This window comes from Trichoderma asperellum, chromosome 7, assembly GCF_020647865.1.
Source record: "Trichoderma asperellum chromosome 7, complete sequence".
In the NCBI taxonomy this organism is placed as follows: domain Eukaryota; kingdom Fungi; phylum Ascomycota; class Sordariomycetes; order Hypocreales; family Hypocreaceae; genus Trichoderma; species Trichoderma asperellum.
In genome coordinates, this window is record NC_089421.1 from 499,664 (window position 1) to 525,023 (window position 25,360).

Genomic DNA, 25,360 nt, shown 5'->3' on the forward strand with positions numbered 1-25,360 from the left:
ATGGACTTTTGGGGGGCAGTAGAGTTCCAGTGACTCGACCATGGGTGACGTTGGCTATGTGTGCTGATCTCCTTGTTACTCAAGGAACGATTCAAACAGCGTGTCTTGCCAACCAGGATCGCTGTTGGCAGCGGTGCGTAACTTCAGACATATGGCGTAACTTCTCAGCGCCAGATGTATAATCTTTCAACAAAAGGCCGCTCGAAGTCTTTGTCTATCTACGGTTACGAGGGCAAATACTCAAACTGCAGGGTATGGGGGCCAAGTACATCCACGACGCTCAGAACAAATTTTGTAGCCCTGTTGTGACTGATTAAATAAAATAACGTGTGGAGGCATGAATTCATAATTTTTTTGTTTCTTTGTAGTATCTACTCTTGAATTCAATTATTAGAATATGTTGTTAGTGCAATAGACTAGATCGGGTTGTTGCCACAAGAGCTGTACTATTGTAATCGTCAGTTCCGCACATGTCCAAGCACTGGTACTAGGCCCATATGTAGTTTCCGTATGTTGAGCTGGAGTGCTATTTGTTCTGCTCTTAGTTTAGTATACGAAGTGCTGCAGATAAAATACTGGACAATAATCTGTTACTCCAGCCCTGGCAAATCTACTGCTGTGAGTCATCCGATTACTATCCTCCCATAGACTGATAACATGAGTCAACGAATATGGAGGGAGGGCAGACTTGACGATAACTGATGATTGTAGGCCTAGATTGCAGGCGTTTTAGCGGCAGAGCTCAGCAGCAAAGGAATGCTTATGTCATCCCTGCTCGCCTTATCTTGTATCTTTCGCAGCGAAAAGGGCAGGAGGGGTACACACGTGAATGGCGGGGCAGGTTCAGATTCTGGCTGCTGCCACAGCCGTGACTCGACATAAATCGAAACTCCAAGCAGAGTCAGTCTATCCTCAGCGACCGACATCCACCCCCGTTACAGTTACGACACGACGCTGTCTTCGCAATGGCTGACGCTTTGGCCGAGGGCGTTGCCAAGCTCGTTCTCGATGCCGAGACGGGCGAGATGGTGACCAAGAACGAGCTGAAGAAGCGGACTCAGAAGCGAGCCCGAAAAGCTGCTGCTGCTGCGAACCGTGCCAATGCCCAGCAAGAGAAGAGCAACCAGCCAGCAGCCGCCAAGCCTGCGAAGCCCGAAGAGCGCGTCATTGACCCAGAAGCCATGTTCAAGCAGGGATTCTTGGGCGAAGTCTACAAGCTGCGTCCGGAGAAGGAGGTTGTCACGCGATTCCCGCCCGAGCCCAATGGCTACCTTCATGTAAGGCTTCTTTATTCTGCGCCTCTGAGAGTTTTGGAGTAGCTAAAAGGAATATCAGCTTGGACACGCCAAGGCAATCGCCGTCAACTTTGGCTTTGCAAAGTATCACGGCGGTAGAACTGTGAGTATCCTCCAACGATTCTTGTTTTTGCAAAGTAGCTAAATCATCATAGATTCTTAGGTAAAGACGACTCCACACTCTGGATCGACTTAGTTTCCCGCTGACACGGCCGAATGTAGATTCGACGACACAAACCCCGACGCTGAGAAAGGAGAATACTTTGTCGCTATTGAAGAGACCATCCGATGGCTTGGATTCACACCGAGTGAAATCACTTATGCGTCCGACAACTACCAGCGAATGTACGATCTCGCCGAAGAGCTGATTAAGATGGAGAGGGCCTATGTGTGCCATTGCGACGACGTCGAGACCAAGAAGCAGCGCGGTGGCGAGGACGGCTTGACTCCAAGATATCGTTGTGAGCATGCAAAGCAGGACGTTGAGACAAACCTCAAGAAGTTTCGTGGCATGAGAGATGGAGAATATGAGCCGAGAAGCGCCTGGCTTCGCATGAAGCAAGACATTGAGGGCAACCCGAATCCTCAGATGTGGGATCTTGCCGCATACCGAATCCCCAAAGACCAAGAGCCACACTACCGAACGGGCACCAAGTGGCGGATATACCCAACCTACGACTTCGCACACTGCCTATGTGACAGCTTTGAAGGCATCACACACAGCTTGTGTACCACTGAATTTATCATGTCGCGAGAGAGCTATGAGTGGCTCAATAAGTTCGTATTTTGCCTACCCATCTCTTTGCACCTAGCTGTCAACTAACTGTGAATGTAGGCTTCTGGTGGAATTCCAACCCATGCAGCGTGAATACGGCCGCTTAAACCTTAGCGGCACGATCATGAGCAAGAGAGGTTTGAGAACTTTGATAGAAAACAACGTTGTTCGAGGATGGGACGACCCGCGACTATATACAATTAAAGGCATTCGACGACGAGGCATCCCCCCAGGCGCACTTCTCTCTTTCATTTATGAGCTTGGTGTGACTACCAGCGTAACGCAAGTTAACATCAAGCGTTTCGAGCAGTCTATCCGAGTCTATCTTGAGAGGACAGTTCCCCGCCTCATGCTTGTCCTGGATCCTGTCCCCGTGGTCATCGAAGATGGCGAAGAGCAGGACCTCGATATTCCCTTTTCACCAAAAGACCCCAAGCTGGGATCCCACACCCTTCGCTTGACCAAGACCGTCTACATCGACCGCTCGGATTTCCGCGAGGTAGACAGCAAAGACTACTTCCGCCTCGCTCCAGGCAAGACTGTTGGCCTGTTGAACGTGCCCCTCCCCATCAAAGCTGTGTCTTTCACCAAAGATGAAACTACAGGAGCTATCAAGGAGATTCGAGCCGTTTTTGACAAGGAGGGCAAGAAACCCAAGACATACATCCAGTGGGTACCCGAAGGCTCGCCCGCAGCTGAAGTACGGATACATGAGCCCCTTTTCAAATCCGATAGCCCTGCATCGGCCCCTGGCGGTCTTTTGAGTGATGTCAATCCGAATAGCGAGACCATCTGGCCAAATGCAATGATTGAAAACGGCTTCTACGAAGTGAAGCGAAGGGCGCCCTGGCCCGAAGCTGAAGGAGAAAAGACTGGAGAAGCACTTCCAGAGAGCGTGCGGTTCCAGGCCATTCGTGTTGCGTACTTTGTAAGTTGATCTTATTTTCCCGTGACACCTGTTATATATGCTAACAAACCTTTTTTCGCGTAACTAGGCCCTGGATTCGGATAGTACGGATGACAAGATCGTGCTTAACCGCATTGTGGCATTAAAGGAGGACTCTGGAAAGAGTAGCTAGATTGAATAGAGAATCAATTGTTTCATGATCAATATAAGCGTCTGACCTATAGCCACTGCTTGTTTCCATAGTGAGACACGTATGAACCACCACTTCCGCCATCAATGCTTGCCTTTTCCCACACGGAGATTACATCTTTTACGGCGGCTTCTGGGGTGGCTGGGCCCTTGAATTGGGGGCTATATGCCAAAAACTTCTGAAACATGCCTCCTGCTTTGACCATTTGTTCTGGGGTAGCTGATTGAAGAATTCAATAGTTAGCTAATTGAATACATAAGAGAGATGTAAGAGAGGAAGAAGCTCGTACCGTTCTTGAAGTGTCCAGTCTCCACCGCACCGGGGCAAATACTCATACAAAGAACGCCTTGTTTCTTGTACTGCGCATGGAATTTTCCGATGGCAACATTCATTGCCGCCTTGCTGATAGCGTATCCAGGAGCGGTATCCAATTCGTATTGGTTGATTGGATCCAGGTCCGCCATGCCGGTGGACAAGGCAATTACTTTTCTGGCATTGCCCGCGAGGATAAGTGGCATGAACTGGTTGATCAGATGGATATTGGAAACGACGTTGATTTGGAAGGACTTGAGCACGTCTTCCTCAAGAGCCTGCGGGTCCTCGCTTCTAGTTGCGGTGGTATGAACGTTAGTTTCACTCTCTTCAACTGTGGGATCTAAGCGTGAGATGGAATCGACATGGGCTTACAGCACTCCGATAGGGTCGTATGCATCATACTCTGATACATATGCGGCGTTGGCGATGAGATGGTCAAGACCGCCGCCGGTAATCTTCGCAGTTTGTGCAACGGCGCTCTATCCATATGGCGTTAGAGACTTTCTTCAGCCTGCTTTCACTTTCTTCCTCACTTTAACAGCCTCATAATCGGTGATATCGGCTTGCAAAATGTGAATGTTGGAGCGTCCAGCGAGCTCCTCGGCTACAGCCTTTTCAGTTGTAGGCTTATCTCGAACGAGGCCAATAATGATGTTGTTCGAGTCGCTGGATAGCTGCCGAACAAACTCAAACTGTTCATACATACGGTCAATCCTATAATGAAAACGAAAGAAAGCTTTCTTCCTTGAGAGATATCACTTACACCTAGGCCTCTGGAGGCGCCAGTGATAACGTAGGAAGGCATCTTTATAGTATTGTGTTTTGAGAGAGGATATTAAAGAAAAATGCCAACGTTTGAGTCAGCAAAGAAAATGAAGAGATGCTATTCATCTAGTCTCAGACAAATCAAGAAGACTCAGTGCTTAAATACTTTAGATCTATGCCTGGAGCAAGTGGGCGGTGAGGGCGGTGGCTTTGGTGCAGAGCACATACTACAGATTCACGTCCCTTGCCCAAGTGAAAACTGATATTACGCTTGCATATTCACCCAACATTGTTTTTCCCTCCATGACGTACCCAAATACCGCCGTTATTAAGAAGAGACGCGTCAAAACTCGGATACGGTGCAACTCATCTGGAGTAGCGGACTTTGGTGGACTTTGGTGGACTTTGGCTGCTCTGCCTGAAGCCACTCGGACATCCGAGTTTGCCGTCCCTTGAAAATGAAACAACGTCTAAAACAAGGTTAAAAATTGCATTTAAAAAGAGGAATCAAGTGGGTACTCGAATATGAAGGGGTATTAACGGACGTTTTCACGAATTACGACCCGAGTCCCGTGTCGGCCTCTACTTGCCAATCCATTCACATTTTCGAACCGCCCACAATTCTTGAAGCGACGACAAATATCAGCTATTCAATCGTATATTATTAGAGTGAGTCACTTAGACTTTGTCCTTCTGTAGTGTACTAAGGGCTTTGAAAGCCTACGAATCTTAGCATTCGATTGGAGATTCGCCGTCTGCATCAGAGGGGTAATTCAACTAACGGCTTTATGACCAAGTCGTCTGTAAAAGAAACATGGATTATCTCTCTTTGGAAAGAACTTCGTCTAGATAAGTGGTAGCGGCACCATCCAACGGCGTGGGAAGAGTCCACTGGTTTATGGCGATCAACTTGGTTATGAAGGCTGGATATCTGTAGAAGAAGTCCTTCCCGCGAGTTATACCCGCATTTGACACATTAATAATGGAAACGCCAGTGCGGACGAGCTTAGATGGCTTTGAAACAAATATTACTACATTTGCCTTAACAATTCACAAAAAGGTGGCCGAGCAAACCGTTTTACTCGCTCTAGTTGGGCAATACTTAGACCCTGAGTTTAACTGTATGGAGGAGCAGGATCGCCGAAAGAAAAAGTTGACAGGTACATGTAGTTGACTTGTGAAGCGACCTCGTTCCCTATTGCTCATACGGCAGTATGTGGCGTGCTGATCAGACCAACATTGAGAATAGAGTTATAAATCCGATTCAAGCTCTCACAACGCTTCGCAAAATCGAGACCTATCCATACACTAGCAGGTGGAGAATACAATGTGAGCGAACTGCCATTCTTTGCGAAGTGGGTTGCTTCAGCCGGACCATTTTGGTAATGGAATATTTAGAGGAGCGATTACCACCTAGCTTATGGCGTCAAATTGGCAAGGCAAAAGAGACATTATACATACCTATGTATGAGCAAGTTGATGTTATAAACATTTATATATAGTTACATAACGGATAAGTATAAAAGTAGACCAAAATCTAATTATAATCAATTTGATAAAAATAAATACATATCGTTGTTCAATATAAGATGTACTCAGTTCTAAGGCTTCTAGGAAATACACTTTCGAAACGAACAATATGTCATTAAGAACGTGAGTTCTTAAGGGTATGACTGAGGCAGAGGATGGCCATAAGCAAAGAGGTTAGACGGATCGTACTTGTGCTTCAGCTGGGCCAGACGAGGCAGCTTGTCCGCACCAAATACGTTCTCAATGGGCTCGTCGCCCCGAGCATAGTTGACGAAAACAGTGGGTTTGCTGTATCCAGTGTACGGGGCGTACTGTGAGCGTATCTTGGCACCATACGTGTTTGCTGCTTGTTGCGTTGCGCTGTCTGTGGCGTCGTAAACGAACTGAGCTTGGCTATTACAACAAATGTTTTGTTAGCAAGTCGTGTCCCACAAAAGAAGAAAAGAAGGGAAAAAAAGTGAGTATCGTGGATCTTACAAAAAGCCCCTGACATCTCTCCATGGCCAACAGGTCTCGCTTGCAGGGACAGCAGCAGTCGCCTGGTTGCCAAAGAGCTCTAGCATAATCTGGCTGGCGCGGCCGCCAGGGTTCTTCTCAAAGAAATCTGTGATTGTCTCAAAGCCTTGTTGCCAGCCAACTGCGCTATAAACCTTCTGGTTGAGAGAAAAGCTATTTCGCGGCTTATTGGGCAGACAGTTTTCTGGGTCATAGCCAGCGCCGCTAATGGCAATAATTTTGTTCCACGGGATGGTAGCACTGATATATTGGGCGCCCAATGCGAGAATTGGAGCCAAGGCCTTGCGGGCGTCTGCCTCTGTACCAAAAAAGATCCAATCGGAACCGACTTGGCTCTATGTATCCGGTAAATCAGCACCCACTCAATTGTACGCCTCATCTTTATCCGAAAGGCAGCCAAAGTGACATGAACTTACAACGTTGAGAGTGCTGTTCCAGTTGAGAACCAGGACGGCAGCCAAGTTGGCGGGCATGGGGCTGTAGTGCTTCTCGATTACTTTGAAATAATCGAGACTTTTCTCTTTTGGAAGGTAGAAGTCAAGCATGAAGACATTTCCGTTATTGTTGCTAGCCAGCGTCTGGACCTTGAAAGTGGCAGATGTGATGACACCGAAATTTGCACCTGCACCGCGGATAGCCCACCACAAGTCTGGGTACGAAGTGGCCGATACCGTTTTGGCAACCCCATCAGCTCCAACCAGACGGACGGATTGTAACGCGTCAGCAGTCAGGCCTAGCTCACCCTATGTTGTCCAAAGTTTAGCAATGTGTACCTGTGGCTGTCGAAATGAGGTCTTACCATAAGACGTCCAACGCCACCGCCAATGGCAACACCAATGACAGACGGACATGAGCAGCTACCAGTTTCTAAGAAAACTGTTTAGTAAAAGGTCTTACAAAATTATTTTAAGCAGCGACGGCAACAGAGACACTTACGGACGTAAAATCCAGCGTTGTACAATGGGTCAAGGATATCACGATAACGAGCCCCAGGACCAACAGTTAACGTCTTGGCGGCAGAGTCGATTTTAACAGTGTTGAACTTGCTCATGTCTAGGGATAAACCGTTTTGTAATTTGCCGAAACTTGCCGCATATCCATGGCCACCGCTGCGAGCCATGAAAGGGATCCCATACGTTCTGGCAAGGTTGATCTTGAAACACGCGAGTTAACAAAGTTGGTCTAATCAACAGCTGTGCCCGCCAGGCGAATATTTTTCATACCACTTTGCTAACATCCGCCTCTGTTCCTGGGCTCACGGCAGCGCTATAGGTCGGCGCGCTGAAAATGGACCAACGCTCCGTGGCATTAGCAAAGGTAGCGTCGCCTGGGAATGAGACCGTTGTATTCACAGCCCAGTGTCGGGCCGGGTCTGTCAGTAGGCCCTTTAGGTCTGCTTTACACGCTGCCGCGGTTGCTGCAGGATGAGCTGCAGCATCTCCACAGAGAGATAGGAAACAGAGGGCAGATGCCCACGTTGAGAATTTCGCCTTGACCATGACTGTTTTGAAGACAAGAGAGATGGAGATGCGGTGTTAGCCTACATGGCGAGAAGCATAGGGGCTACAGGCACGGTTTATATTCTCGAATCTCAATACGAGAGGTCAGCAACCTCTGGCAAATCCAATATCCAAGGCGTATTTCTGGATATTTTTGGGCACCCTTTTCACTAGTTCCCCCTTGAATAACCATCCATTATACCGCCATGCTCAATCGAGCGGCCGCATTGATCTCAGCTACACGCATCTGGCTTGAGGCTTACAGCGGGTACTTGGTCAGGAGAGAATCCTTCGCAAGACCCAGAAAATGGCACGTTATTTGAGGTTGGGGCTTGCAACCAATATAGTTCCCTCTTGCCGGTAACCGATGTACACGGGCCGAGACTGGTTTTGTTTGTCTGGCTGTGTCTCTATTGACTGGCTGTGCTGACTGCAGACTTACATGCACCCCTGGCCCGACTCGTGGGGCCTCCTTCAGCTGCTAACTTCTAGTCTACATCGCTAAATTAGCCCCGAGATCCCTGAAGCACCCAAGAAATCAGAATATATGGTTAAGCGACTTGTAGCTTTTTGTTAAACTAACTTTATGCAAAAAAAGATATTTTATTAATACTTACTAACTAAAAGAGATGAATAATACTTTATATATATATAATTTAATACTTGTATAATTCTGGTTTTAAAATGTTTTAAAAAAGACTTTATAAATATTATCTTGTAAAATATAATTAGCATAAGTAAAAAAACTGTTATTAATGTTAATAATCACCGAAGTCTGTATGAATATAATAAATTCTAAAAATAAGTTGAACCAGTTTTTCGTTTTAATATGTACATTGATGTACTACGTACATGCACATGCAGTTGATGCTCGAGCCATCTTGGCGCATGTTGGGCGTTGGGCTGTGCATCTTGTTGCCCTCCACCAAAACTCGGCCTTGCCGTTTTCTTTTTCCGACTTGTGACGAGGGATTAGTAAAAACCAATCTCTCCGCATATGCTATGCCCTAAATTTTGCCTCTCGCAAGCCTCCAATAATCATGACGTCCATCTCCAGCCTCAAACAGTCTCTTTACTATGAGATAGCTGTTACTAAGGTTCAAGGCAGAATAAATCTGCCAGAAGAAGCCATCGCCAATCCGCATCACATTTACAAGCAAGGAGTCTTTAGTCGCTTCAGGAACCCATATCCTTCCTATGGAGAACACCCCGAGTTTGTTCATTATCTCAAAAACGTCGTCTGGTGAGTTTCTTTCATACGAATTGGAATGACATTTCCTTTTTTTCTTCCTCTTTTTCTCCTTCTTTACATATATATTCTTTATGGCTTACTTGAAAGGTCTAATTTAGGCCGGTTATTCGTGGCGAGCTCCAGATACCAGATACCACGCTCTCCAAAATCGCTGTGAAGACACCTCAGTGGCTTCCTCACCGAAAAGCGTCGACGAAACTTCGTGCTACTTGGCTTGGCCACGCATGCTACTATGTCGAATTCCCCTCTGGTCTACGAGTTCTCTTCGACCCTGTATTTGAAGACAGATGCTCCCCAGTCAGCTTCTTGGGACCTCGACGCTTCACCCAACCTCCTTGCGATGTTAAAGATATCCCAGTCATTGATGCTGTCCTTATCAGCCACAGCCACTACGATCATTTATCTCATAATTCGGTGCTTGAGATCCAAAAGGCACACCCAAGAGCACAATTTTTCGTTGGTCTGGGCTTGGAAAAATGGTTCCGCAAAGCGGGTCTGACCAATGTCACCGAGCTTGACTGGTGGGAAGATGCTGAAATGACCATCAAAGCCAGAGACGGTGATAGCAAAGAGCAAATCATCCAGGCACGCCTGTCATGTTTACCTTGCCAGCACACCTCTGGTCGCATCCCCTTTGATGTAGACCGAGACACCACACTGTGGGCGTCTTGGGCGGTCCAATCAGGCGATAAGAAGGTCTGGTTTGGAGGCGACACGGGCTACCGAGCCGTGCCAAAGATTCCCAAGGCTTCTGATGACTATGGTCCAGACTGGGACCATCTGCCTCGCTGCCCTCAATTTAAGCAAATTGGAGAACATCGTGGGCCATTCGATCTAGGACTCATTCCTATTGGCGCTTACTATCCGCGAGTTGCCTTTTCGGCTATGCACGCCAATCCTTTTGACTCCGTGGAGATCTTTACGGACACCAAGTGCAAGAGGGCTATGGGCATCCATTGGGGAACATGGGCACTGACTCATGAGGAAGTGCAAGAGCCGCCTAAGATTCTAAAAGAGGCATTGCGGCGTAAAGGGCTTCCCGAACATGGTGTTTTTGACGTGTGTGACATTGGCGAGAGTAGAGAATTTTAGACTAAAGACTAAAGCTGAAGCTGGAGTTGTAGCTAGCTACTAGTATCTGTATTACGGAGATTTCTTTTTATGCCGAAGAGCTTTGGGCTATATTGCTTCCAGTCAATTTACATTCTACGGCAGAATCTTCAAGCAATGTACATGAATGATATGATGCGACTTTGCTGCTCATTTTGTGATCACAACGTTCAAATGTAGTGCTCTTTCCGCTCTAGCGATGATGGGAACCCCACGTACACCTAATTTTCTTCAAACAGGCATACAGCACTGAGGTTTCTTGAAGCTGTGTGAAAGCTACAGTGATGCATCAAGTTAAGATCATGCGCTGATCACATGCTATCGCATTAGAGGGGTGGCAATTGTTTCGTTAAGATCCCAGCTGAAGACGATGTAAGTAGCAGCCAAAGTTGCAAAGGCTGCCACACAACCTAAACTATCAAGGCAGCTGAGGAATCAGCCTAGCGCAAATTTATATAAATCCCTCTAGTTTTTCTATGCGAAGTTTATGATCTTGGAACTACTGTATCGATGGGATCACATGTGTCGGGTCGGGGCTTCCGGCTCAGCTGCGTTGAGGAGACATGCCGAAAACACACAATAGCCTAATAGAGGCAAGCGGCTGTGAGCATTTCAAGGCCTCCACCTGGTGGTGATTCTGTCGATCATTATGCCCACTTCAGCCCGGGCCGAAGCGTTTAGGGTTTAGAGCCAGGACTAGTGACAGCCCCGTCAGCCGAGGGGTGTGATTTCTTTGATCTCCATCTTTGATAGACGACAGGGATATATACTGCGGCCCCCAACTTTCCTCTTTACCAAAGCTGCTTCTTTGATTGTGGGGACTTTTGATGCATGCTATGTTGAAACAATTGATTCAATATCAAGTATAGGATCTTTATTGTGCATGTCAACTCGCCGGCTGCCATTCCATACGACCATGAATTAGCGTCAGGCTATGTAAGCAAGCAGGAACGCCGAAGGATGACTTTGTGTCGGTGAGATCTAGATAAGCCGGCGGCCGTGGACCGAACCGTATCCAGATTCCCCGTATCATATGCTAAAGGTGTAAGAGTCTGCTAAATACACTGCTAGAGTCTGTCAACTCTATGGCAGATATTAGTATCGGTGCCTGGCCTGCTCCAGCAAGCGATTATAGCATCCGCCATTTTTTGCCCTAATGAACAACATGGTGCGCCTTACAAACCTCCTCAGAGCCACGCTGCTCCCCTTGACGGTCAACGCGGGATTGTCAAATTTTGACGATTGGGAACATGGTCGTGTTGCTCTTCAGGACGTCAGCATTCATTTCCGCTACGCGGGCTCGGGCCCGCCAGTGCTTCTTGTGCATGGCACTCCTCAATTCAGCCTGACCTGGCAATTCATTGGCCCCATCCTCGCAGAGCAGTATACTGTCATCGCAGTCGATGTCCGCGGTACTGGAGATTCCAGCATCCCGCCAAACGAGGACTATACTTGTGAAACGGTTGCTGGCGATCTCAAGGGCGTGCTAGACTTCTTGAACATCACATCTGCGTACGTTTTCGCCCACGACAGTGGAGTCGGCATGGCTACAGCTCTTGCGATCCAGCATCCATCTATGGTGAAGAGGCTGGCAATCGCTGAATACCTGTTCCCGGGCTTTGGCTATGAGCAAGCAGCAGCGCCTGGACCTTATATGGATCTATACGGCAATCCGCAGCTCTCAGCATTTACCATTCCTGATTTTGCCGAATTTCTCGTCACCGGCAAGGAAAAGCAGCTTCTGCAGTGGTATTTCTACAAGGGTAGCTATTCTGGTGGCACCAGCTTCAGTGAGGAAACGCTGAACCGATATACCTCGAGTATCTCCAAGCCTGGTTTCCTCAGATCTATGCTTGGTGTCTACTCAGCGGCGACGGTCCATGCAGATTCACAGTTTTTCCGATCCCACTTGGGCCCAAGCCCTTTGAATATTCCCGTGCTTGCGATTGGAGGAGAAGCAAGTAATGGGAATGAGGATATCATGCGTGTTCTATACTCGAGAGTATCGACAGACCTAAGCACTGCCGTAGTCCCCAAGGCAGGCCACTGGCTGGGTAAGTCTATTTATATAAAAATCGTGGGCTTCATATCTAATACCTTGTCACTAGGCGATGAGAACCCATCATGGACGGCAAAGCGTGTAGCGAAATTCTTTTCGGAAGACAAGCCAGCCTTGGAGAAAGTTGATCTCTCTCCCTTGGCTGACAAGGTTACCCTTCAAGTTGGCTTCTTTGGGACTTTCAGAAATGCTGCCCTCGGCGCAGACCTTGGTACGTAAAGCCCAGCAAATGCTAGCTTCTTTGCCACGTTTAAGGGCCTGGTGTACATTCATGTACAGAATTGTGGATGGGGCAAACCAAGCAAAAGACAAGGCATTATTCAAGTTTTAGGTGCGACAAATACTGACTTCTTATGTAGTTGCTCAAGTTGCTCAAATGCGTCAACAATTAGAGTTTGCATCTGCCGCTGTCGGGGATGATCAAACACAATACGCCGCCATGGGTAACGGACCGAAATAGTCCTGATTCACTGCAGAATGCCAATTTTCAAATGTCGCGGATACCAGTGGCGTCAGAAAGGGGGTTTAGAAATAGAAGTGATTGGCTGCAAGGATAGTAAACAAGATGGGAGAAGAAATTGAGTATTTCTAGATGAATAACTAGACTGAATTGCTGCGCGAAGACTGGAATAACAAATACAAAAGAATGCCAATATATAGACTCTTGGCGACAAATTGAACCTTTTTTTTCTCAAACAAAGCGTAACTTGGAGGGCTTATATCAGCCTGTCTATCAAATTAGTACTCCGTATATTACACTAAGTAGCAAGTTTTGTTGATAATTAGGGAACGCACTCTTGAACCAGTAGCTTACGCGCCTACAAACACAAGCATGATTCCAAAATACTCAGCTTGTTGTGCGGTTATCAGGACCACGGAGCCAGAACATGTTACGGAATCATTTGATATAGCCGCAACGCCTGCGTTCTCTGAAGGACGGAGCCGCTGCTGCAACTAGGGATCGTTTTGCGCAGTGAATCTGTGTTGTGATTCCATCCAACAGGAGAAATTGATGCCCTTTATATGCCAAGCCTGGCTTTATCGTTTTTCTAAGCTATACGTTATCAGGAAAGCGTGGTGGACTACAAAGTATACAAATTCCAAAAAAAAAGAAAAAAAAAAAAAAATCTATTTAATAAAATAATTCAATATTTATACAAATATTTTTTCCCAAAGTATATCTAGAATACCCACAGGCTTTGATTGCATTTTGCAAGAACGGATTGTCGGATTATCCAGACACATAGCCTGTATTGGGAACCTCCGATCATGCCCGAGAGAGAGCCGTTGGACGCCCCCCGCCCTTCTCTTAGTTCCAGTACGGAGTAGTACTAAAAGGATCTCCTGCACGATATTCGCACACCCCCGAGCGTGTATTTTGTTATGTTGCTACTTTATGCAAATAACAGCCTATCTACCATAGTATAGTAAATTATTATGTGATAATTTTAGTTGAAAAACAATAAAAATACATAATGATTTATACTAATATTACTTTTAATATATTTAGAATACGTAAAATACTCATTCTATTCCATCAACCCGCATATTTTAGCACCTATTCCTTGTTCACTCGGTGTACTGTTCGGCCCCACACAGCTCCTCCGGTCTGTTGGTTGGTTGTTCTGCACCTGTTACACGTGTGAAAGGATAGTCGGCAGGACTGCTCATGCCGTGCTTGTTGGTTGGAATGTGCTATAAGAATGTCGCATCACGTCAATAGAGCCCCGCCGTCATAACCGCCCCTCATCATCCTCTCCTGCTCGTCCATATAAGCCGCCGACTCTGCCTGTCGCGACAGTCTCAGGCTTCCAGCTGCTCTCCTGCATCCGGTCCATGGCCATCTGCTCGTTTCTGTCCCTCACTCGCTCACATCCGAAAGCCGCAAACACCGTCCAGATGGGCACTCCCGAGTTTACCCTTGCCGCTGCAGAGAAGCAGGCAGGCAGAAAGGCGTGGGCCTATCGCCAGTTCATCGGCAAGACACCGCTTGTGGACAAAAAGGACGCCGAGCTTGTTGCCGGCAAGACGGCCATTGTCACCGGCTCTAACATTGGACTCGGCCTCGAGACGGCTCGTCAGCTGCTTGACCTGGGCGTCGCCAGGCTGATTCTTGCCGTGCGCACTGTGTCCAAGGGCGAGAAGGCCCGGGAAAATCTGCTTGCCGGTCGAAAAAACTTCAAGGGCGAAATTGAGGTCTGGGAGATCGACATGCTCTCATACGATTCCATCCTCAAGTTTGCGGAGCGCGCCAAAACCTTGGATCGCCTCGACATCGCCATCTTGAATGCCGGTTCTTATCGGGCATTTGAGGAGTTCCACTCGTCCACTGGCTACGAGGACAGCATCCAAGTCAATTACTTGTCGACCATATTCTTGTCAATCCTGCTATTGCCAATTCTCAAGACCAAAGCGCAAACAACGCCAGGCCGCCTTACTCTTGTCTCATCCGACACAGCCTCCTGGGCCAAGTTCGAGGAAAGAAAGGAGCGCCCGCTTCTTGATTTTTACAAAAAGAAAACGGACCCGAAGAATTGGAACCATGCAGAGCGCTATGCAACGAGTAAGCTGCTGGGCCAACTCTTTGTAAGCAAACTTGTGGAAAAGGTGCCCTCTTCTGCTGTTACTTTGAACTTGGTCAATCCGGGCTTGTGCTACGGCACTGAAATCGTCCGCGATGGCGACGGCCACTTCCTTGGCATGATCTACAGGTTGGGATTCCGCGCACTCGGCAAGCCAGCTCCCGTTGGCGCCCGTAGCATCGTGCATGCGGGAGTCTCTTTTGGTGAGGCATCACATGGGCAATACACAGAAGATGGAGAGATACGTCCGTAAGTTTAGTCTCAAGACCAGAAAATGCAATCTTGATGTCCGTTGCTAACTTCCTCGTGCCTAGGTTGGCTGCACTTCTCTACAAGCCCGAGGGCAAGGAAATAGCCGCTCAGCTGTGGGAAGAGACATTGGCAGAGCTACCCTCAGCTCCTGTTCAAGAGTCACTACAGGCGTTGAGTTACTAATGAAGACAACAGAATAGTCTGCACCGTGCACCGATGAGATACGGGGAGTTTGAGGGCATATTTTGGGCGAAGAAAGTTTTATTCGGAACAAAGTTTTAACTCGTTTTGATTTAAGGACGGAGCTATTATACTAGTGATATCAAGATCTTTACATTAGGTCCAGCAACAAGACTGTATTTCATTTGTTTTCTCCGTATTCTAGCTAGTCGTGGGGATTTTATAATTAGTCGTTAGTGCAATCTTACAAATAAGTCTGTTTCAAACAATAGAAGAGAAAGATATCTACTCTATCAGACTTCATAATCAGGCCCTTAAAACTTCTATCCTTCTCCTCAGCAATCCAGCTTCCGCATCTTTTCAAATTCTTGATCAAAAGGCTCCGTTATCGTTGAAGGCTAATCTCTTATCAACGGTTGATTTCGTCAATATGGTTACCACAAATCCGATTATTGATCTAATCATCTGCGCTCTTGGTATGATGACATAACGGATTTAGTTTCAGGTTTCCGAGCGAATAGTTTCCAATTATAACATACTTTATTGTAAGATAGAAATAATATCCGTGTATATACTGTCCCCGTGTGCTACCCTCCTTACTGCAAATATCCTATCCAAATCCAAATGCGAGCAACCGACGTTCCACGTTAAGCGCCACCTGCAGCTGCTTTGATCGCATCTGGGTCGATCCTTTTCCATGGCATTGCTGCAGCTACCAACATAGAAACTCCAACAATTGCACAGATGAGGAGATATGCGTCCCTGATTCCAATAGAATAAGCTGCAAGGATGCCTGGGAGGTCTTCTGGTGAAAAGACCTTGCGCAAGTCTCCAGCACCAGTAGCTATGACCTCCATTGGGATCACATTGGGAGCCAACCTGGGCAGACTGACCAGCAAGCGGTTCACAAAAGCGGCTTGGGCTGCAGACACCCAAATGGCGCCACCGAGGGTTTGAAACTCCAGCAACATGGCGGTGACGGCCGGTAGGTCAACTGCTTCGACACTCGCCTGTGCTGTAGAGAGGGGAATCTGGAACCCAAGGCCAAGGCCTATGCCGCACACGATCTGGATACCAACCCACGTCCCAGTGTCAGTGTTAATGTCAAACAAGTAGCTAAGACCGCAGCCAAGGGTTGCAATGGCCGATCCAACGAACATGACGGCCGTAACCATGCCTGTGTTGGTGGTAATGATGCCGGAGACGAGGATAAATAGCATACCCGGGATGATGAAAGCCAAGGTGTGTGCGCCAGCAAGCACAGCACTATCATCTCGGATAGCCTGAAAGTAGAGAGGGAGGTAATAGACCATGGCGTAGAGGGCTCCGCCTTGAAAGGCTATATAAATCATCGATAGCCCGACAAAACGCTTCTTAAAGAGCCGGGGGATCACTGTCGCTCGTTCACCCTGCCACATCTCAATGAATCCAAAGAGAATGAATGCCACAATACAAGTCACGAGGAGACCGATGACAGTTGCAGAGTTCCACGGTTTCGTTACACCGCCGTATTGCACAGCTAGGAGGTATGTTACAATACCTCCTAGCAGCAATACAAAGCCAATCGGATCCATCTGGAGCAGCTTCTCCTTCAATGGCGCTTGTCGAGGGCGGGCGACAGCCGGAAGGCGAAGGAAAAAGATGACGCCAAGGACGGGTGGAACACCAATAGGTAGATTAATGTAGAAACACCTTGAAATCTTGTTTCAGCCATTTGAGGTTCACAAAAGGGGGGGGGGGGGGGGGGGGTTGAAGACGGATATATATCTTACCATCGCCAGGTGACATCAGCAGCAAACGCACCGCCGATCGAGGGACCTAAGATACTTCCGATACCAAAAATGGCCCCAAGCATAGCGGTGTAATTCGCTCTTTTCTTGGGCTCCACGATGAAAGCGACTATTGTATAGGAGCCGGAGCCGACGCCAGAGGACCCAATACCGGCGATGACACGGCCTGCGATGAAGACTGCTGATGAAGGCGCCACGGCACAAATAAGACTGCCCACTTCGAAGATGAAAATAGCTGTGAGAAAGCTCAATTTGAGAGGGAAGTTTTGATAAATCTTGCCCCAAGTGGATTGACAGCCGCCAGCGGTCAGAAAGAAGGCGGCAGCATACCAGGCTTGATCTTTGATACCGTGGAAGTCGTTGGTGATGGCGGGAACGGAGGTTGCGACGATGGTCTGAGACAGTTGATGAGTAATGACTTCATGGTTACAAGTGGAAAAAATAACGGAACAAACATACCATGTCAAGGGCAATCAAGAAAATACAGAGCATAAGAGAAATCATGTTGACCCAGAGCGCGAAACCGGAAATGTATTGTGATTCCGATTGCGCGCTCTCGCCATTTTGGTCTGATGCCAATACTTGGTTAACATCTTTGATTTCGTCCTTTGAGCCGGGAGACTCAAGATCTGAGGTATCTGGAGAAGACGAGGACGGCAAGTCAGCAAGCGGGTAATGAGGACCTTCCGGCTGTCGTGTATCGCTCATATTGGAGACTTTGAAGCAGTGCAATCAATACCTTGCAGCCAACGAGAGCAACTTAGAGGCCATTAGATCTTTAGGTAGTAGTACCTATATAAGTGACGAGTATTGGGGCCAGAGTTGGGCCATAGTGACGGGCCCCCTCCTGATCTGTTAATTTTCCGAGCAAAGGTGCTCGGTTGGGAAGCAAACGCAGCCAGAGGATACCCCGACTCTCCGCTGCTGCACATAAAGCACGGGCAACCCGACGGTTGGCAGTGCAGCACGCTTTACGAGTATGTAGGAAGAACTTGAGTCCACGATTGAAAGGAATAACTATGCCAAGACTACAACAATGTACAGTGATTTACAGGTCAACCTTTTCGATGATTCCCCCTCGCAGTCACCAACCACGCGGTGTCTTAGAAGTAGAGATATGCCCTTCTTGACAAGTCCGCTCCCACGACAGATCAATGTCTTATACCAGCGTTTGGGCAGCCAAGCTGAAAACCTTGATGCAGCGCCAAAAACTTGCCGAAAGCAGGAAAGCGCGCGTGACATGAATACAGGGGACAATCGGAGGTGTGGAGACGGCCAACTCGTTCCCCTCAGAGCTCCAATTACGCCTTATCGTACCAACACAGATGGAGTACTGCGAGGGGGTGGGAAAGCTACACGTTGGAATGCAAAGTACAGGCTAGAACGCGGAGACCGAGCAAGTAAGACGGCGTATTAAAATGCCGAGAGAATTTGCCGGCCCTATCTAGGGTATGCACCAAAGACTTTACCTATATACAGTATTGTAGCATTTATAGAGCATTGAGAGCATTAGGAGACATTGTAGAAACCTTGCGTATAATGCGGAGAAACAAGGATAAGTCAAAGTATTTTAAATACGAACTAAGTAAAATTACTGCTATATTATTCAAATATTTTGAAGAAAAAAACACTTGCTATAGTTCAAGTTTTACTTCAGTTTTATTATTTTTTTTTTTCCCCCGTGTAAAATAGGCAGGCAACCGAAAATTACTTTCCCCATGTTTTTCCCCTCCATTTTCCCGCTTTCTTCTAACAACGCAAAGAATAACCGGATTAGGTACCAAGTTCTTAATACACTTCTATGCAGATACGAATGGCAATTCAGGATTTATTAATATACACCCTGTGATATGAGAGGGGTGCCTTGCATGCTGGTACGATTTACAAGGTACTAACACCGTAGATGGATCTTGGGTCCACATAAAACCCCGAGCCAAATCGGGATCGGCCCGGGGCCTAAAAAGGAAATTGATAGACAGGGCCTAATCATGTTGATCGTAGATGCAATACAACCCAGAGCCAGGGTTGCGTTTTTGGGAACTTGCAAAGAGGCCATTGTTTATTGATGTCTTGACCTGCAGCAACCCACTTTGGTGATGAAGGTCTAGCATAGTATATTACGTGTAGCATTTATATATGTTAAATGTATCTAAATACAAGCCATGCCCTTCAAGCAGTCTCAACTTGTAATACTTAATCCGAGTTTCTATGTAGTAATCTATAATCATAAATTTCATTTATAGTACGAAACGAGTAATTTAGCATTTTAATAGAAATGCATCTGTGCATTTTCTACATTTGGCTGGCTCTACTAAGTTCCTTAATTATTCGATTTGCACAATTTCAGGGATCGAACATGTGGGCATGTAATAGTGCGGTATGGTTATTTTTAATGTGGCTGCTTGGTCCTTTTGGCGAAGCATTAGAAGAAGGAATATATCCTTACCTGAAAACACGTATTAGCATTAGTGTCTTCGTGAGCATAATATTTCAATATCTCCTTAGATGTGAAAGAGCCTCAAATCCGATTAGGGGTATGACAGGGTAGAGGGGTTTGCGCACGAGTGGGTGGGATATCAGCCATGCCACGCAATGAGACCCCACAAAGAATTGAGACAGCAGTAATACGATCAGCTGTCACAAAAAAGTGCCACAGCTTACATGTTCTTCTTTCAGGTATTCAGCTGGGACGGACCGATTCCGTTGCTGCCTATGTCTCCACCAGAAAAAAAACTTGTATACATGAATCAAGCCAATACGTAGTGAGCAGCTGAGGACGAAGCGTTCTTGACGCACAAGACAGTCTGATCTCAATACAGCAAAGATGACGCTAACGATGGACTCTATGTCACTGAGCGGGAGTTTCCGACGCCAGTACCGATAAATGCAGTCAGACAAACATGAAGCCGGTTCGTGAGCTGACCAACTCTGGCATGGAAGGCTTCGTCTCCCCTTAAGCGGCATAACAAGTATTTCATGATATAGATAGGCTAGAAAGAAGAACCCATTGCCATCTATCAAACTGAAAATCATCCTTACTAAATCAAGCAAATGGACACCAAGTAATTAAAGTAATTAACGAAGACTTAGTTGCTCGCTACAAGCACTTGGTTTATTAAATGCTTCTCTAATCACACCCTTTCCTGAACTGGCCGTCAAATGAAAGGACCTCGTAATAAGGGAAAGAGGATTTTATTATCCGATAACACGGACAATTAATGCGCTATTAGGAACAAAGAGGTAAGTACTAACATTATGACACAAGAAAGACCCTAGTTAATGTAAGCGGCAATGCTAATATACTAGAAAGAATGAGGCAGCATAATTCCCCTAAAAGTTTTGATTCTGAATAACCTCTAACGTTCACTTCAGCCTAAATTGCTATTGTGTAAAAGACAGACCTGCTCACATAGAACGTAGCATTATCCTTGTAAGGGTTGCCTATTTCCAACGGTTACACATCCACTATGGCTGCCTAATACTCATAACGGTCTCTATCCTTGTTTCCTTTTACTTACACAATATACTATCTCGATTAAACGTAGTGTAATAATTAAGAGCTAATGTAAGCCAATTCTTGTCTATGGCTAAAGCAGAATTACACATTAATGTAATCCAAGCGTAATCTGTGTCTCTCCTTTCCAATTGTATACCATCACCGGGAATAACACTCCGCCTGGCCGAGTAATACAGACTCTTTGACCGCTAGTGTTTAGCAACCAATAGGAGAAAACATGGTAAGGAGCTTAACTAGCTTGAACCAAACTATGTGGAGTAGCAAATTAGGTAAAGGGGCGACTCATGAGCATGGTACCTGGTTGTCAAACGGTTAGTTAAGTTTCCATATCCAGGGACGAACTCTACTCGAACTCCACTCGTTGGTTGCTCACGCTCTCTTCACGTATTTTTATGACCCCTGATGTCCACATTTATCCGAAAAATACCACCAAATACGTCCTAGATGGAGGGCTCTTAAACAAATATATCCCCTAACAGTATGGAGGCAAGAGACCTGCCCCACAGTCTCCAACTCACAGTGATATCCTTCAACTCTAGAGAATATTATCCATGTCTTATAAGAACAATGCATAAAGGCGAAGGAAGATAGTGATCAAGGGTTGAATTAACCAGGGTATTTTTTATAATCTGGGCTGGCTCACCAACTTGGCCTCGATCTCAGAACTTTAAACCCAATATGCTTCAGCCTCTACTGTATATGTATGTTACTGGTCTTATCGAGGGAGGCTAAACAATTTAAGGAATAGCATGCATGCCGTTGAAAAAGGACGTCAATAGGGCTGAATTTGGGTATTGAAGTGTCATCTAAAATGGGGGGCCATGTAAGAGAATATTGGGTGCCCATGAACTGATGATAGGTCAACTAGGGAACAGCAACTCTTCCGACCGCCCGGTACCCAAAGCATGCGAGGCTCTTTTGGGGTGTTAGATGCAAACATTCTTAGAAGACTGTTTCCACTCCCAGAGATTTGTTGATGTAAGTGGTTGTGGAGAACATGATGGGGAAACTTAGCGAGAGCCAAAGATCGGGATAGAGAAGTGGCTCAGGATATGAATCCTACTTTGGGCTGCAATATGTAGGTAGGGAAGATAAAACCTACTCGCCATACTAATTACAGATAATTTGATGAGAGCAGACCTGTAAGCTGACAGGTGGAGTAAGGAATAGTTTGAAGTAAACAAGCTGGGTAACTACATAATTTATTAAACGTAAACTTACTGATCAGTGCATTTTCCAACTAAACCATTTAATTACAAAGATTGTAAATGAGAAAAATCCACCCGGGTATCGTAAACTCCAATAAAGTGGACATGCATTGAGTATAACTTTTGAAAGAGAGTGTCGTTGTTGACTCTGAACGTCGTTATGCGCATGGCAGCAATGACTGTATACGAGGTTCCCTTCCAAAAACTGTTCAGTGGAGAGTCCCCATATATTGACCAAGTCGCCAAGATTTAGGATCACACTATAGCATTAAAGGAAAATGCATCCATGATATTGGCCCAGGTATTGCAAAACAACTACTGACCCTCTCTTGATCCAGTATAACGGTTCTGCAACATCACGAGGCTTGGTACATTTATGGGGACACTCCACAAGTGAGTCTTGCGTGAATACCCGGTATCTCCAAGCGCTGCCTAATGTTGTTGTCTCGCCATCTTTTTTACTGAATTCGTGTAGTGGGCAAGGCAGCAAGAATGTAGGGGGACTCCCTGGTATCTTGCGAGGGCTGTGTGTTGGCGCTAAGCTTCCATGTAATTATCATCAATCACGATCACTGCTTTCTATTATTGCAAGAATTACAGTGCAAGCACAGCGGGGGCCAGCGCATTTCCCAATTTTATCATTTATATTGGTAATGGTGCAATTTGTGTTTTACGGTACGGCTAATGTCGTTATCACAACTAGAAACGGTTCCTGGCTATTTTCATTTAGTGATGACACCCTGTCAAAGCCAAGAAACTAAATAAGTCGCCGCAAATTCGATCCTAAAATGGAAATCAAGACTTTGACAACAATGGCTATCAGTTGCTCGGCTCGAAGGATTTAAGGAAGAGCTGAGACACTGTGGCAGTGGCGATCTTCCCCAACTGAACAGTTTCGTCGTCGAATAGAAGTCGTGGTAAAACGCCCATACAGGGAAGCGTTGCTCGAAGGTCACCTATCTCTGTAGGAGTGAGTGTGAGTGGCTTACCCTCCTTTGCTCCATGCGATAAGCAGGGTAATCATTACTCCGCACGTGGGCGAAGTGTGAGATGGATGCATGCAACCCTGAGCACTGCAAGGAGTCCATCTCAATAATGCAACCCTCTCGCTGATGTGGGTTTGGCAAAAATCATGTCATTAGTTTATCGAGTTTACAAGTGGTAAACCTCCTCGTCAGGGTTTTGTCTTCCAGAAAACCCCCCTTGTGCTGTGAACCAAGCAAGCTGTTCGTAGTTGAGAAGTGAGATGCACTAGGCTCGTTCTCCTCGTAAAAGATGACATCTACAGCCGCATGTGGACCGTGAACAGGGGACTAACGGAATCTCGGTGCGGATAGGTGTGGATGTCAGCAATCAGGAAATCTCTGTTCGACATATACACCTGATTCTGGTTACACACTTGGGGTATTTTGCGTATTATAGGGCGAGTGTCCACGGAACCGCCTGCTAGCGCTACCGGGAGTGACACAGACACTTGCGTTTTCGTCCTGCTTTAGGGTCCCGGAAGGCCGAAGATCTAGGACTGATGGAGTATGGACGCGCATTGACGACATATGCCACATGTTGCTTGGAGTGGTGGGTGTGAGGGCGAGACGGTTCATTATCTAAGATATGCGAGGGCAAGATAGTATTGCATGTACACGCGCGCTGCTAATGAAAGCCTCCAGAGTCTAAGTAGTGCAAAAACAGCCAATCACATTGTAATTCTACAAATAATCCTCCCAGCCCTTCAGCTCCTGTATGACACTCGATAACCTCGTCTCGACGGCCGGTAAAAACACGTCGTTGACATCGTGTTGCTTTAGCCTCGTGACTGCGGCTAAAAGCTCTCTGCACCGTACCAACAGTGAGACCCGAAGGATGTGTGCCCACTCATGCTTCGATTCAACGTGGTAGTCCCCCACATTGCACAGTCTTGCGGCGGCAGAAGGATTCTCATCCTCGACTTCTTGTCGCATCTGTCGAATGCAGTTCGCGGCACCCCTTTCTAAATACAGCGAAAGCCCCTCTATGACGAGTACGATAAGCTTAGTCGTCGCTCGAGGCGTTTGGCTGTGGTCGCAGGATATCCACGAGTTGAGGCGTGCCAGGGCAATCTTTTGGTAGCCGAGTATAGTGTCGCTGGAAACGTCCACGTTGTTTTCGTATTGTAGTTCAAGCTCTTCGAGCATGTGAAGCGCAGACTGGGCACAGGCGCATAGGTTTCCGTCCTTGATAGACGGGCTATCGCCCAGGCACAACCCTTCTGTCGTTCTCAGCGTCCGTCGTGGTGCTGCGGGAAACGGCTGACTTTGTGATGGAGAGATGCTGTTGCTTGAAGCTAGACTGCTAAGATCGCCCAGGGTGGAGTTTAATTGATCAAGGTCTATTTGACGGATCGCGGTGTTAGTATAAGCTGGATAACAACCACCTGCCCAAAGAAAAGCCTTACCGATATTGAAGCTGTCACTCAAGTCCAATGAAAAATATGAAGGGCTGAAATCCAGCGACGGCGAGAATTCTGAAGTGGGAACTGTGGAAGCAAGGGGATGAGAGTCTCCTATGGGCGCCGCAGATGTGCTACTGCCGCTCTCTCCATTCTTGAGGCTCGTCTCACTGCTCGAGCCGCCTTTTGTGCTGTCGTGACTGTCGGTGGGAGGCGAATTCTTTCGTCTCTTGGTGCCACGCTTGGTTCTCTCTGGAAAGACGCATGTAATACCCGTCCCTTGACATCGCTGGCAGCCTGTGCTTTCTCCAGAGCATTTGACCTGTAGGCTGTGGTGTTAGTGGCGCGTGCGTCTCAATGAGCATGATGCTATAATTATTATTTACACACTTTTCGAGCCCGGCATTCTATACAAGCGAGGCGTGATTGTCGATATTCGCCAAAGGTGTGATTGCTGGCCATCTTGGATACGCTGTCGGCTTCCGCCGAGCCGTTGTTGTAGGAGATTGTGTAGAACATGTTTGCGGGTCCGTGCCGATAAGACGGCTTGGTGTACGGTTGCAAGAGAGTGGCTCCGGCAATGGTATTAAAGATGAAATAAGGAAAGAGATGACACAGCCAGAAATAGAAACTAGGGCAGAGGTAATAACTAGTAGACGACGCAGAATGTCGTCAATGGAAACTCGATAACAACCGGATTTGTTTGTGTGAGCGTGGCGTAAAGCTTGGCATCTGAATATCCAGTGCAACCCAGGAAAAGTGAAGAAAGACTCAATCCTATAAGTTGTCTCGTAGGGCACGGCTCCTGTATACTCGCAACAGATCTACGGCCCCTCCGTACTTTTATCCCTAGTTCCAAAAGCTCACAAGTGATGATTTACCGACTCTTGGCCACCCTTGCAACCTGTCAGGAACGAACTAAGCGAACTTGGCAGCTTATAGGCTGTGTTTGTCGCCTCGCAGGACCAGCGACAACTGCTATTTTCCCGCAGCAGAGCTGATTCTTTGGTGCTCACCTATCCTGCACGCCCACGGCGCAGGCATACCCGAGTGTGCATATAACCTGATGTGCCCCCTTCCCATGTAGCAAGTACAGGTTAACTCGATTAGAATTAATATGTCTTTTGCCGCCCCACCGTGCAGTTCATGGACATTGTTGCATTCCGTTTAGCAACATGACATCAGCTGGATAC

The 25,360-nt window shown here is 46.9% G+C and overlaps 9 protein-coding genes across 9 annotated transcripts; 5 read left to right on the forward strand and 4 right to left on the reverse strand.

Moving 5' to 3' along the window:
• Positions 1-965: 965 nt before the first annotated feature.
• On the forward strand, positions 966-1,440 carry TrAFT101_010930 (uncharacterized protein; the record flags this gene model as incomplete). The annotated part of the gene is made up of 2 exons (XM_066129099.1): positions 966-1,277; positions 1,336-1,440. The coding sequence occupies 2 exons, from the start codon at positions 966-968 to the stop codon at positions 1,438-1,440; spliced, it is 417 nt and encodes a 138-aa protein (XP_065985229.1).
• A 198-nt stretch (positions 1,441-1,638) lies between these two features.
• On the forward strand, positions 1,639-3,149 carry TrAFT101_010931 (uncharacterized protein; the record flags this gene model as incomplete). The annotated part of the gene is made up of 3 exons (XM_024908759.2): positions 1,639-2,072; positions 2,131-2,998; positions 3,066-3,149. The coding sequence occupies 3 exons, from the start codon at positions 1,639-1,641 to the stop codon at positions 3,147-3,149; spliced, it is 1,386 nt and encodes a 461-aa protein (XP_024756872.2).
• Positions 3,150-3,195: 46 nt separating this feature from the next.
• TrAFT101_010932 (uncharacterized protein) lies at positions 3,196-4,287 on the reverse strand (the record flags this gene model as incomplete). Its single annotated transcript, XM_024900970.1, has 5 exons — positions 3,196-3,386; positions 3,457-3,773; positions 3,855-3,961; positions 4,016-4,174; positions 4,246-4,287. The coding sequence occupies 5 exons, from the start codon at positions 4,285-4,287 to the stop codon at positions 3,196-3,198; spliced, it is 816 nt and encodes a 271-aa protein (XP_024756873.1).
• A 1,537-nt stretch (positions 4,288-5,824) lies between these two features.
• TrAFT101_010933 (uncharacterized protein) lies at positions 5,825-7,827 on the reverse strand. The gene is made up of 6 exons (XM_024902772.2): positions 7,517-7,827; positions 7,230-7,446; positions 7,093-7,160; positions 6,710-7,036; positions 6,255-6,628; positions 5,825-6,170 (listed from the first exon to the last, which is right to left on the reverse strand). Exons 1-6 carry the CDS (start codon positions 7,790-7,792, stop codon positions 5,909-5,911), a joined length of 1,524 nt encoding a protein of 507 aa, XP_024756874.1. The 5' UTR covers positions 7,793-7,827; the 3' UTR covers positions 5,825-5,908.
• Positions 7,828-8,730: 903 nt separating this feature from the next.
• On the forward strand, positions 8,731-10,329 carry TrAFT101_010934 (uncharacterized protein). The gene is made up of 2 exons (XM_024902092.2): positions 8,731-9,035; positions 9,143-10,329. Exons 1-2 carry the CDS (start codon positions 8,833-8,835, stop codon positions 10,134-10,136), a joined length of 1,197 nt encoding a protein of 398 aa, XP_024756875.1. The 5' UTR covers positions 8,731-8,832; the 3' UTR covers positions 10,137-10,329.
• A 704-nt stretch (positions 10,330-11,033) lies between these two features.
• On the forward strand, positions 11,034-12,885 carry TrAFT101_010935 (uncharacterized protein). The gene is made up of 3 exons (XM_024900975.2): positions 11,034-12,208; positions 12,263-12,424; positions 12,573-12,885. The coding sequence occupies exons 1-3, from the start codon at positions 11,311-11,313 to the stop codon at positions 12,671-12,673; spliced, it is 1,161 nt and encodes a 386-aa protein (XP_024756876.2). The 5' UTR covers positions 11,034-11,310; the 3' UTR covers positions 12,674-12,885.
• A 1,042-nt stretch (positions 12,886-13,927) lies between these two features.
• Positions 13,928-15,539, forward strand: TrAFT101_010936 (uncharacterized protein). The gene is made up of 2 exons (XM_024901000.2): positions 13,928-15,044; positions 15,110-15,539. Exons 1-2 carry the CDS (start codon positions 14,050-14,052, stop codon positions 15,228-15,230), a joined length of 1,116 nt encoding a protein of 371 aa, XP_024756877.2. The 5' UTR covers positions 13,928-14,049; the 3' UTR covers positions 15,231-15,539.
• A 251-nt stretch (positions 15,540-15,790) lies between these two features.
• TrAFT101_010937 (uncharacterized protein) lies at positions 15,791-17,725 on the reverse strand (the record flags this gene model as incomplete). Its single annotated transcript, XM_066129100.1, has 3 exons — positions 15,791-16,919; positions 17,000-17,412; positions 17,477-17,725. The coding sequence occupies 3 exons, from the start codon at positions 17,723-17,725 to the stop codon at positions 15,875-15,877; spliced, it is 1,707 nt and encodes a 568-aa protein (XP_065985230.1). The 3' UTR covers positions 15,791-15,874.
• A 5,604-nt stretch (positions 17,726-23,329) lies between these two features.
• TrAFT101_010938 (uncharacterized protein) lies at positions 23,330-24,904 on the reverse strand. The gene is made up of 3 exons (XM_024901066.2): positions 24,558-24,904; positions 24,174-24,489; positions 23,330-24,107 (listed from the first exon to the last, which is right to left on the reverse strand). The coding sequence occupies exons 1-3, from the start codon at positions 24,684-24,686 to the stop codon at positions 23,449-23,451; spliced, it is 1,104 nt and encodes a 367-aa protein (XP_024756879.1). The 5' UTR covers positions 24,687-24,904; the 3' UTR covers positions 23,330-23,448.
• Between the last annotated feature and the right edge of the window lie 456 nt (positions 24,905-25,360).

Excerpts from the sequence above, each read along its gene's own strand:
- TrAFT101_010933 (XM_024902772.2), bottom strand. The coding sequence starts at position 7,792 with ATGGTCAAGGCGAAATTCTCAACGTGGGCATCTGCCCTCTGTTTCCTA. Across the intron at positions 7,037-7,092 it reads GTGGCGTTGGACGTCTTATG|GGTGAGCTAGGCCTGACTGC; the intron begins GTAAGACCTCAT and ends TGGACAACATAG. Across the intron at positions 6,629-6,709 it reads GGAACAGCACTCTCAACGTT|AGCCAAGTCGGTTCCGATTG; the intron begins GTAAGTTCATGT and ends CCGGATACATAG.
- TrAFT101_010934 (XM_024902092.2), top strand. The coding sequence starts at position 8,833 with ATGACGTCCATCTCCAGCCTCAAACAGTCTCTTTACTATGAGATAGCT. Across the intron at positions 9,036-9,142 it reads TATCTCAAAAACGTCGTCTG|GCCGGTTATTCGTGGCGAGC; the intron begins GTGAGTTTCTTT and ends GGTCTAATTTAG.
- TrAFT101_010935 (XM_024900975.2), top strand. The coding sequence starts at position 11,311 with ATGAACAACATGGTGCGCCTTACAAACCTCCTCAGAGCCACGCTGCTC. Across the intron at positions 12,209-12,262 it reads CAAGGCAGGCCACTGGCTGG|GCGATGAGAACCCATCATGG; the intron begins GTAAGTCTATTT and ends CCTTGTCACTAG. Across the intron at positions 12,425-12,572 it reads TGCCCTCGGCGCAGACCTTG|TTGCTCAAGTTGCTCAAATG; the intron begins GTACGTAAAGCC and ends CTTCTTATGTAG.
- TrAFT101_010936 (XM_024901000.2), top strand. The coding sequence starts at position 14,050 with ATGGCCATCTGCTCGTTTCTGTCCCTCACTCGCTCACATCCGAAAGCC. Across the intron at positions 15,045-15,109 it reads GAAGATGGAGAGATACGTCC|GTTGGCTGCACTTCTCTACA; the intron begins GTAAGTTTAGTC and ends CCTCGTGCCTAG.
- TrAFT101_010938 (XM_024901066.2), bottom strand. The coding sequence starts at position 24,686 with ATGTTCTACACAATCTCCTACAACAACGGCTCGGCGGAAGCCGACAGC. Across the intron at positions 24,490-24,557 it reads TAGAATGCCGGGCTCGAAAA|GTCAAATGCTCTGGAGAAAG; the intron begins GTGTGTAAATAA and ends CACAGCCTACAG. Across the intron at positions 24,108-24,173 it reads GAGTGACAGCTTCAATATCG|ACCTTGATCAATTAAACTCC; the intron begins GTAAGGCTTTTC and ends TCCGTCAAATAG.